The sequence below is a fragment of the Triticum aestivum genome, chromosome 2A (assembly GCF_018294505.1).
Source record: "Triticum aestivum cultivar Chinese Spring chromosome 2A, IWGSC CS RefSeq v2.1, whole genome shotgun sequence".
Classification (NCBI taxonomy): domain Eukaryota; kingdom Viridiplantae; phylum Streptophyta; class Magnoliopsida; order Poales; family Poaceae; genus Triticum; species Triticum aestivum.
In genome coordinates, this window is record NC_057797.1 from 130,764,773 (window position 1) to 130,777,374 (window position 12,602).

The window sequence follows — 12,602 nt, forward strand, 5'->3', positions numbered from 1 at the left end:
TCAACAATAATGCATATAAGAGCCCTTCAACAATTTAATCATGGTCTTCCCCTATCGACCCCCAAAGAAAAGAAAAGAAATAAAACTATTTACACGGGAAAGCTCCCAACAAGCAAAAGAAGAACAGGAAATCTTTTTGGGTTTTCTTTTTAATTACTACTACAAGCATGGAAAGTAAACTAATTAAAAGCTACAACTAAATTTTTTGGTTTTTCTCAAGGTTTATTAAACACACAAGAAGAAAGCATAAAAATAAAAATAAACTAGCATGGATGATACAATGAAAAAGTATGAGCACAGACATCTAGCAATGAGTGTGTGAACATGAATGTAATGTCGGTGGGAAATATGTACTCCCCCAAGCTTAGGCTTTTGGCCTAAGTTGGTCTATGGCCACGGTTGGCCTTGCGGATATCCATAATAATAGTTGGGGTCGTACTAAGATGTAGTGGATATCGCCTCCTGAGCTGCAGTGTGGCGACGAGTGGCCTCCGCCCTCCTCTCGTACTCATCTGCCCCCTCTCTGGTAATAACATATCTTCCTTTTGCCTGATAATCAAAGAAGGCAGGAGCAGGGAGAGTAATACGGACATCATGCCATCTGTCAAAGATTAGTCGATACTGGAGAGGTGATTCACTCCTCTCAACAAACTGGTGGTGAACCATAGCATTAAAATCTATGTAAGCGGGAGGCAATTCTATATCATCCTCGCGTATGGTCACATCCTAAGCGGGTTACATAAATTTCACCAAAGAAATCTCCATTAAATCTATTAAGATGCAACCTACGTGCAACAATGGCTCCCAAATTATAAGATTTGTCTCCTAACACGGCACTCCTAAGAATACTGAGGTCAGGAACACACATATGACATGCTTCATCTTTACCATTAATGCATCTACCTATGAAGAGAACAAAATAATGTATAGCAGGAAAGTGAATGCTCCCTATGGTAGCTTGTGTTATATCTCTAGATTCCCCCACAGTTATACTAGCAAGAAAATCTCTAAATTCAGATTTGTGAGGTTCCCTGACACTACCCCATTGTGGAAGTTTGCAAGCAGTGGTAAAATTCTCTAAGTCCATAGTATAAGATTTTTCATAAAGATCAAACAGGACAGTTGGAGAATTACGTGAAGATGAAAATTCAAACCTCCTCACAAAGGAACTAGTGAGATAGTGGTATTGACGGCATTTCTCTTCCTCGAAGCTCACAAGATCCGCGTTACGCAAATATGCGTTAAATTCTTCCTTAATTCCCACTCGATCCATAAAGTTTTCAGAAGGCCGTTCACAAGGACGCACTGGAGCATCTCTTGGTGGCTCTTCATCAGCATCACGCATTGCAAGCCTGGGTCCTTGCTTCCTTGAAGAACCACCTTGGTACATTTTCCTAAGCATATTTCTCCCTCTAAAAAATTCTGAATTGTTTTAGTAACTTCAAAATAAAAGTGAGCCAAACTCAATAATATTGGTAGCAACTACTCATACAAGTTCCTAGAGCCTATATCATGCATCAAAACTACTTGGAACCATATAAATTTGACATGCAAGCTCAAGAACATGGTCACCTAGGCAGCACAAATTTGCAATGAATAAAGCACTAGAACAAAAACTAATTCGACCAATGGAGGATTCACATACCAAGGAACAATCTCCCCAAGCAGTTTTGTGAGAGGTGCTTTGAGCAAGGAGATCGAAAATGGCAGCAAAACGAGCTTGGACTCGGGTTTGAGCTGGATATTCGTGTTTGTGGGAGGAAAAAGGAGTGTGTGGGTGAAAGGATAAGTGGAGGAGGGCCACTGTGGGCCCACAAGGCAGGGGGCGCGCCCAGGGGGGTAGGGCGCGCCCCTGACCCTCGTGGACAGGTGCCAGCTCTCCTGCTGTGTTCTTAGTGCCAAATATTCTCAAATATTCCAGAAAAAACATATTTAAATTTCAGGGCATTTGGAGAACTTTTATTTTCGTGGTATTTTTATATTGCACGAATAAATCAGATAACAGACAGAAAAATACTATTTTTATTTTATTTAATATAAATAACAGAAAGTAAAAGTGGGGTACAGAAGGTTGTGCCTTCTAGTTTCATCCATCTCATGCTCATCAAAAGGAAACCACTAACAAGGTTGATCAAGTCTTGTTAACGAACTCATTCCGAATAACATGGAACCGGATAAATTTCGAATAACACTATGTTACCTCAACGGGGATATGCACATCCCCAATGATAAGAATACCATATTTCTTCTTGACAGTAGGAAGAGGAAATTCAAAACCTCCAAATATAATCGATGGAATTTTTCCAATAGAGTTGATACTATGAACTTGAGGTTGTTTCCTCGGAAAGTGTACCATATGCTCATTACCATTAACATGAAAAGTGACATTGCCTTTAGTGCAATCAATAACAGCCCCTGCAGTATTCAAAAAGGTCTTCCAAGAATAATAGACATACTATCGTCCTCGGGAATATCAAGAATAACAAAGTCCGTTAAAATAGTAACATTTGCAACTACAGCAGGCACATCCTCACAAATACCGACAGGTATAGCAGTTGATTTATCAGCCATTTGCAAAGATATTTCAGTAGGTGTCAACTTATTCAAATCAAGTCTACGATATAAAGAGAGAGGCATAACACTAACACCGGCTCCAAGATCACATAAAGCAGTTTTAACATAGTTTCTTTTAATGGAGCATGGTATAGTGGGTACACCGGGATCTCCTAGTTTCTTAGGTATTCCACCTTTAAAAGTATAATTAGCAAGCATGGTGGAAATTTCAGCTTCCGGTATCTTTCTTTTATTAGTAACAATATCTTTCATATACTTAGCATAAGGATTCATTTTAAGCATATTAGTTAATCGCATACGCAAAAAGATAGGTCTAATCATTTCAGCAAAGCGCTCAAAATCCTCATCATCCTTTTTCTTGGATGGTTTGGGAGGAAAAGGCATGGGTTTCTAAACCCATGGTTCTCTCTCTTTACCGTGTTTCCTAGCAACAAAGTCTTTCTTATCATAACGTTGATTCTTTGATTGTGGGTTATCAAGATCAACAACAGGTTCAATTTCTATATCATTATCATTATTAGGTTAAGCATCATCATGAACATTATCGTTAACATTATCACTAGTTTCAGGTTCATTACCAGATTGTGTTTCAGCATCAGAGATAGAAATATCATATGGATTCTCAGGTGTTTCAGTAATAGGTTTACTAGAAGCATGCAAAGTCCTATCGTTTTTCTTTTTCTTCCTATCAGAAGGACTAGGTGCATCTACATTATTTCTCTGAGAATCTTGCTCAATTCTCTTAGGGTGGCCTTCAGGATACAAAGGTTCCTGAGTCATTTTAGCACCTCTAGTCATAACTCTAACATCATTATCAATATTCTTACTATTCAATTCATTGAGCAAATCATTTTGAGCTTTAAGTACTTGTTCTACTTGAGTGGCAACCATAGAAGCATGTTTACTAATAAGTTTAAGTTCACCTTTGACATTAGCCATATAATCACCCAAGTGCTCAAGCATATTTGAATTGTATTTCAATTGTCTACCAAAATAAGCATTAAAATCTTCTTGTTTAGCCATAAATTTATCAAACTCATCTAAGCATGGGCTAGCAAATTTAGTAAATGGGATTTCAGCTTTATCATATCTATAGAGAGAAGTTACCTTTACTACTTGTGTCGGGTTATCAAGACCATGTATTTCTTCAATAGAAGATGGATTAAGGTCATATGTTTCTTCAACAGGCGGTAAATTAAGACCGTGTATTTCTTCAATAGGAGGTAAATTCTTAACATCTTTAGCTTTAATACCTTTTTCTTTCATAGATTTCTTTGCCTCTTGCATATCTTCAGGACTGAGAAATAGAACACCCCTCTTCTTCGGAGTTGGTTTAGGAATAGGCTCAGGAGTTGGTTCCGGAAGTGTCCAATTATTTTCATTTGTCAACATATTATTCAATAGAATTTCAGCTTCATCCGGTGTTCTTTCCTTGAAAACAGAACCAACACAACTATTCTGGTAATCTCTGGAAGCATCAGTTAGTCCATTATAAAAGATATCAAGTATTTCATTTTTCTTAAGAGGATGATCAAGCAAAACATTAAGTAATTGGAGAAGCCTCCCCCAAGCTTGTGGGAGACTCTCTTCTTCAATTTGCACAAAATTATATATATATCCCTTAAAGCAGCTTGTTTCTTATGAGCAGGGAAATATTTAGCAGAGAAGTAGTAAATCATATCCTGGGGACTACGCATACAACCAGGATCAAGAGAATTAAACCATATCTTAGCATCACCCTTTAATGAGAACAGAAATATTTTAAGGATATAAAAGTAACGAGTTCTCTCATCATTAGTGAACAGGGCAGCTATATCATTTGATTTAGCAAGATGTGCCACAACAGTTTCAGATTCATAGCCATGAAAAGGATCAGATTCAACCAAAGTAATTATATCAGGATCAACAGAGAATTCATAATCCTTATCAGTAAGACAGATAGGTGAAGTAGCGAAAGCAGGGTCAGGTTTCATCCTAGCATTTAGAGATTGCTTATTCCATTTAGCTAATAACCTCTTAAGTTCGTATCTATCTTTGCAAGCTAAAATAGCAAGAGCAGCTTATTTTTCAAAAACATAACCCTCGGGAATAACAGGTGAGTCTTCATCATCACTTTCATCAATATTATCAGATTCAATATTTTCATTCTCTCTAACCCTAGCAAGTTGTTCATCAAGAAATTCACCAAGTGGCACAGTAGTATCAAGCATAGAAGTAGTTTCATCATAAGTATCATGTATAGAAGAAGTGGCATCATCAATAACATGCGACATATCAGAACGAATAACAGAAGCAGGTTTAGGTGTCACAAGCTTACTCAAAACAGAAGGTGAATCAAGTGCAGAGCTAGATGGCAGTTCCTTACCTCCCCTTGTAGTTGAGGGATAAATCTTTGTTTTTGGATCTCTCAAGTTCTTCATAATGATAAGCAGATATAAATCCCAAGTGACTCAAAGAATAGAGCTATGCTCCCCGGCAACGGCACCAGAAAATAGTCTTGATAACCCACAAGTATAGGGGATCGCAACAGTTTTCGAGGGTAGAGTATTCAACCCAAATTTATCGATTCGACACAAGGGGAGCCAAAGAATATTATCAAGTATTAGCAGCTGAGTTGTCAATTCAACCACACCTGGAAACTTAATATCTGCAGCAAAGTATTTAGTAGCAAAGTAATATGATAGTAGTGGTAATGACAGCAAAAGGTAACAGTAGCAAAAGTAATGTTTTTGGTATTTTGTAGCGATGATAGCAATAGCAACGGAAAAGAAAATAAGCGAAGAACAATATATGGAAAGCTCGTTAGCAATGGATCAGTGATGGAGAATTATGCCGGATGCGGTTCATCATGTGACAATCATAACATAGGGTGACACAGAACTAGCTCCAATTCATCAATGTAATGTAGGCATGTATTCCGAATATAGTCATACGTGCTTATGGAAAAGAACTTGCATGACATCTTTTGTCCTACCCTCCCGTGGCAGCGGGGTCCTAATGGAAACTAAGGGATATAAAGGCCTCCTTCTAATAGAGTACCGGAACAAAGCATTAGCACATAGTGAATACATGAACTCCTCAAACTATGGTCATCACCGGTAAGTATCCCGATTATTGTCACTTCGGGGTTAACGGATCATAACACATAATAGGTGACTATAGACTTGCAATATAGGATCAAGAGCTCTCATATATTGATGAAAACATAATAGGTTCAGATCTGAAATCATGGCACTCGGGCCCTAGTGACAAGCATTAAGCATAGCAAAGTCATAGCAACATCAATCTCAGAACATAGTGGATACTAGGGATCAAACCCTAACAAAACTAACTCGATTACATGATAGATCGCATCCAACCTATCACCATCCAGCAAGCCTACGATGGAATTACTCACGCACGGCGGTGAGCATCATGAAATTGGTTATGGAGGATGGTTGATGATGATGATGACGACGGATTCCCCTCTCCGGAGCCCCGAACGGACTCCAGATCAGCCCTCCCGAGAGGTTTTAGGGCTTAGCGGCGTCTCTATCGTGGAATTATCACGGCAGATGTCCTAGTGTGAGGACTTAGTCATGAGGCCAACGCATATTTGTAGTAGCTTGAGAGGGGTTGAGCAGAATCGAGAGACGCAACACAAGACAAGGATTTATACAGCTTCGGGCCCCGAGAAACATCGTCCGTAATAGCCCTATGATAACCCACAAGTATAGGGGATCGCAACAGCTTTCGAAGGTAGAGTTTTTAACCCAAATTTATTGATTCGACACAAGGGGAGCCAAAGAATATTATCAAGTATTAGCAGCTGAGTTGTCAATTCAACCTGGAAACTTAGTATATGCAGCAAAGTGTTTAGTAGCAAAGTAATACTAGATCATTGATGGCGCGCGTTGCCGCGCCCGTCATTTTGTCAACTGAATGATAGGAAATTGCACATAAATATAGGCACAGAACATGAATATAAGATGATTGTTCGCTATATCCTCATTTCCATCATACAGCAGAATAATGCTCACAGGAATCTCGGTAAAAACATGGACGCATGAGAAGCTTGGCCAGTTAACTTTAGGCCCATCTTGAGCAAATAACAAATATTAATTGAGAAATTTAAAATGCTAGCAACGTACAATGGAAATTAAACATCCTGATTTACATATAATTAACATTGTGAGAATGGAAAACAAGACAATAATGAAACAAACCAAAACATAAATCAATATCACCAAAAAGAATAAAAGAAATGCTTCAATAGTTGTCAGAGTGCTTTACACTGCTTCATCCAGTAACATTACACTAATATTCCAAAAACTTGTTCTACCACACAGTGCCATTCATACTCGGTGTTCTTCCATGCTAGAGTAGACGACCACCCACTCCCTTATGCAATGGTGTTTCAAAATACGACATCATCTCTTTGGGGACCATAAAGAGGAAACAAAATATATCTATGAGTACAATGCAACATTTTGTCAATTTACCTTTGTAGTTTGTTTGTTTGTTTTGATAAAGATTACCTCCTAGGGTTATGAGGTTCTCAAACTTCGGATTTCAAAGCAGAGAACTGAAGTGACAATAACATTAGGATGCAATCACATCTCAACAGTTGTAGATAGTGTCTTACATGGTACCACTATGGTAGGGAAATAAGTAATGCTTATGTTCTATCAGTTATATGTTAGGTGTTTCTTTCTGAGCAATCTAAAAATTACACTGAAAGATCAGATTGTTGGTGTGTCATCATACTCATAAGACTTATACAAGTATAAAAGATGTTCCTTGTACGAAATTACTCAACATAAATAAGGACGTTTTCTTTTAATTTACACACATGTCCGTGGTAAACACATAACAAATTTGTATTAGTGAAATAAATAACTCAAATTCTGAATGTTCACATGTGAAGACAGATCTCAATCATTGATCAATGAAAAGCTGGCCCTTTAAGCTCACTTACAGTGGGTTGTACTGATAATACCCATGCATTCTGACAATAGTTCACTACATGTTGGTTTTATATTTGTCCCAATTTTTTATGGTGCTAGGTGCTCAGCTTCACAAGTTAAATCCTGTTTGGGTGCTCAGCTTCACAAATTAAATCCTGTTTGGGTGCTCAGCTTCACAAGTTAAATCATGTTTCCTTTAATCAAATGGCTACACTGTCTTGCTAGTATCACAAGAAGGAAAGGTCCATTCAGATATTCAATATATAACCTGTGAATGCATATTATATAGATTACTTGGTGAAATTTTCTTATAAAGGAAATAGTAATTAACAATGATCTAAGCAATAGCTGAGCTGCCTATTTTAGCACAACTATCATCATAATAACAAATGAAAATACCAAGCAACGTGAACACCTTAGAAGAGTCATTGCAGTGTTCATAATTCAGAAGAGCAGACATGGAAGAATGTGGTTGCAGTTTCACACAATTCACATAGTTATGAACCGGAAAAGGAAGGAAATTCATAAGTTAAGTATTTGATATTGGCAAGCTTCCACGAGGCATTGTTAACATAGCAACAATACAGTGTGATTCAAGGAATTATGCTACATGATGATTTGGTGTCTAATTATGAGTAGATTTCACATGATCCAGTAAATAACCAATAATGTAAGTGGAGAGAATGTTAAGTACTAAAACCAGAATTATAACCAAGGGATGCAAAACCTCTTTTACTGGGAAGGACGCCCATAGGCCGGAGATGGAAACATACAATTATGGGTTTCTGTCCCATCAACACATTTTGAAAAAAAAAATCTTGTACATCTATGTTTTTCAAGTTAAGGAGCATTCTGCTCCCGATTTTGTTAAAAATGAACCGGCATGCTCTCATACACCAATGAACTCATAGTTTTTTTGTGAGAATACACGATGTCCCTTTTATCAAATTAAAGGCATTAAAAAATTACCAAACAATAGTGTGGAACCGAAAATATCATAACTAATCAAATTAAAGGCGTTAAAAAATTACCAAACAATAGTGTGGAACCGAAAATATCATAACTAATCTTCAATGCACAATTTTTTTTGCAAAATACTAACATCTTCAGCATGTAAGTGTTCTGTTGCTGTGACGCAAAAGCTCAGCTAGAATAAAAAATGGAGAATATGAGGGTGCCTGAATTTGCCAACTGTGAGGGTATAGTTTCCTGACCACATAGTTGAAGAATGAAAGCACACCACATACATTTACGAATCGAATATTCCGCCTGAGCCATGGAGAGGCTAACTAATTTCTCAATAAGGCTTGGTTCACCGGCCAATATTCTTGAGGAATGTATGCACCTGCATTAGTCAAACAAACACATCAATTTAGATTCACATAACCAATTCGCTCAACGAAACAAAATGATATCTGACTACTTTTAACTTGGTAGTCCTGGATAAAAATAACGATTTGTTCTCTGTGACAATTGAAGGGATAGCCCAAAGAAAGAAAGCAATCTCCATCTAAATATTTATGAAGAAAAAAAATACTTGCAGGTGACACTTGAAGCCACCAGTGGTAGGGAAAAGAATCATGCAGCTGATTATGTAAAAGGACAACAAGGAATCTCACCCGCAAAAAAAACAAGGAATCTGTATGTTGAATTTTTGGAATGAGAGCATATTATGATATATAATTGCTTGCTGGAAGAATCTTACATGAACTGAACAGAGATATAGGGATCTAGACGAGCATCATGGTTCATGCTCTGCTGCGGGAGTATTGGCTTGGTAGGGGAGGTAACACATATATATATACACAGACCTGTACCCGGAGGTAGAGGAAAGGAGATGCACATCACCCCCGCCATGAATTGTGCACAAAAACTGAAGAATAATTGCGCCCTTGAAATCTCCGTGGAGCAGTTTCTTGCAGACGAAGGGTCGGCTTGAATCAGCTGCGTCGGCTGGATCCCCTCCTTTGTCCTTTGTAGATCGATCGCCCGCGTTGACTGGACTAGCGATCCCCGCATCACCCGCAGTGGCTGCATCGATCCCCTCCTCTGTCTGATCCCCTTTTTTCTCTCGCAGCAACCGGTCTTCTGGACACGATGGACATGGTCGCTCGTCTGTATAATGGGCCGGCCGATGGCCCAATTTACCAGAGGCCTTCGTTTTGGTCTCTAGAGTAGCAACCCACAGGACAGTTGGGCCAGTTTTTGACAGATGCGGGATAGATGGATATACACACGAGATCCGACGGCCGGAAATGTCCAGATCATGAAAACAGATGGTCAGAAACGCAGATCGCTGAGAGAGCTCGGTTTAGGCTCAGTTTTACTGTCCTTAAATAAATGATAGTGGTGGTAGCGGCAACAAAAGTAAAGACAGCAAAAATTATGTTTTTGGTATTTTGTAGTGATTGTAACAGTAGCAGCGGGAAAGTAAATAAGCGTAAACCAGCATATGGAAAACTCGTAGGCACCGGATCAGCGATGGATAATTATGTCGGATGCGGTTCATGTAACAGTCATAACATAGGGTGACACAGAACTAGCTCCAGTTCGTCAATGTAATGTAGGCATGTATTCCGTATATAGTCATAAATGCTTATGGAAAAAACTTGCATGACATCTTTTGTCCTACCCTCCCATGGCAGCGGGGTCCTATTGGAAACTTAGGGATATTAAGGCCTCCTTTTAATAGAGAACCGGAACAAAGCATTAGCACATAGTGAATACATGAACTTCTCAAACTATGGTCATCACCGGGAGTGGTCCCGATTATTGTCACTTCAGGGTTGCCGGATCATAACACATAGTAGGTGACTATAGACTTGCAAGATAGTATCTAGAACTCACATATATTAATGAAAACATAATAGGTTCAGATCTGAAATCATGGCACTCGGGCCCTAGTGACAAGAATTAAGCATAGCAAAGTCATAGCAACATCAATCTCAGAACATAGTGGATACTAGGGATCAAACCCTAACAAAACTAACTTGATTACATGATAAATCTCATCCAACCCATCACCGTCCAGCAAGCCTACGATGGAATTACTCACGCATGGCGGTGAGCATCATGAAATTGGTGATGGAGGATGGTTGATGATGGCGACGGCGAGGAATCTCCCTCTCCGGAGCCCCGAACGAACTCCAGATCAGCCATCCCGAGAGGTTTTAGGGCTTGGTGGCGGCTCTGTATCGTAAAACGCGATGATTTCTTCTCTCTGATTTTTTCTCTCTGAAAGCAAATATATAGAGTTTGAGTTGGCGTCGGAGGGTCAATAGGGGGCCCACGAGGTAGGGGGGCGCGCCCTAGGGGGAGGGCGCCCCCCACCCTCGTGGAAAGGGTGTGGGCCCCCTGGTCTTCATATTTGGCGAGGATTTTTTTATTGTTTTTTCTAAGACCTCCCGTGGAGTTTCAGGTCATTCCGAGAATATTTCTTTTCTACACATAAAACAACATCATGGTAATTCTGCTGAAAATAGCGTTAGTCCGGGTTAGTTCCATTCAAATCATACAAATTAGAGTCCAAAACAAGGGCAAAATTGTTTGGAAAAGTAGATATGACGGAGACGTATCACCCTACATGTTGTTTGTGGCTAGATCTCATTATGCTCGTGAGAGAGTCGCCGCATAAGCCGGCTCCCCCTTTGTGTCTTGCCCTAGAGATTGTTTCTTGTTGCCTGTCCCTCTCGGGGAGCCCTGCCCCTCCTTATATAAGTTAGAGGGGCGGGTTACATGTGGAGTCCTAGTAGGACTAGGACTAGTCTATCTTCTCTTACAAGTTGATTACAAGTCCGGGTCTTGCTTCCTTGTAGAGGAAATATTCGTCATCCCTTTCCCCTTAATCCGGCCCATCATAACGTGAGCCGACCTTCTGGGCTTTGGGCCTTTATTGTCCATCTGACCCACCCGCCGGGTTACTAATGAGTCGCCAAGATCGAGCAGTTTATCTGTAAATCGCCAAGCTCCGGGCAGGTCACCAGTGAGTCGCCAATTCTGGCCGGGTCATACCGCGGGGTATATCCCCAACATTAGCCCCCAGTTTAATTTGGATTTATCCATGTTAAACTGATCCTGTAAAATAAACACAATAACAAACTTGATAGGTTGTACTCCGGGTTAAATTTTTGTAAGCCGGCACCTGATCATCTTTTAAATCTTTGTCATTTCCTTCTTGATACATGCCCATGAACCCATAGAAAATCTCCTTTAGTAGATATGTTCAAACTTTGTGAATGCAAAAAATCCAGATACTTCTTTTAAGAAATTCGGGTCAATAGGCCAGCTTCAGAGTCAATTAGCTGGCATTGGTCTCTTGTAGAGAAATATTGTAAGAAATAATCCACTTGAATCAGCTTCCAAAGTGCCGGCTTAAAACATATTGGACTTGAAATACTCATCTGACTTTCAGCTGGCTTGAAGAGGTAAAACTTGCCGGTTTATCATAACCCAAATTGTCGGCTTGTAAATATTGATAGAACCGGGTCATAACTATTGCCGACGCCGGGTCATAATTATTGGTGACACCGGATCATGATTGTTGCAAACACCGGGTTAATTTGATATGTTCAAAACTGAGAATTTGAAGATTCCCCCCCTTAAATGTATATCATCTGTAGCCCCCAAGTGTCGGGTTTGTCATGCTTGCAGCAACCTGGGACTTTGTAATTTCCTTGTGCTCATAAAACTTCAACCAGTGTAGCCCCCAAGGGCCGGGTCATTATGCAATAATGAGCAGGGACTTTGTAAATATGATCATGTAAACTGGAGCAGCAACGTGTAGCCCCCAAGGGCCGGCTCAGTAAGATATTACTAAGCTGGGACTTTGTATATAATTCATTGACAATAACATCATATGACGTAATCTCTACCATGGGGCTTGAACCCACGTCCATAAGGTTAAGAGCTTTGTACTCTACCAACTGAGTAGTGGATCTTTCAATGTAATGGACTGAGGCTTGTGTACCTTGAATTTTTGACAGGAGCAATTGGTAGCCCCCAAAGGCCGGCTCATTTAGAATGTGATGAGTCGGGTCTTCAATAAGTTGAGCAAAAAATGACTTTGCATTAGCCCCCAAGTGC

The 12,602-nt window shown here is 39.6% G+C and overlaps 1 protein-coding gene across 1 annotated transcript in view; it reads right to left on the reverse strand.

Moving 5' to 3' along the window:
- Window positions 1-6,639: 6,639 nt before the first annotated feature.
- Window positions 6,640-12,602, reverse strand: part of LOC123191586 (uncharacterized) — a 171,037-nt gene continuing 165,074 nt past the window's right edge. The window contains exons 2-4 of the mRNA XM_044604262.1: window positions 9,332-9,689; window positions 8,768-8,865; window positions 6,640-7,788 (exon numbers count right to left, since the gene is read on the reverse strand). Coding sequence (XP_044460197.1) covers window positions 7,769-7,788; window positions 8,768-8,865; window positions 9,332-9,689 — 476 coding nt within the window. The 3' untranslated portion in view covers window positions 6,640-7,768. The remainder of the gene's footprint in view (window positions 7,789-8,767; window positions 8,866-9,331; window positions 9,690-12,602) is intronic.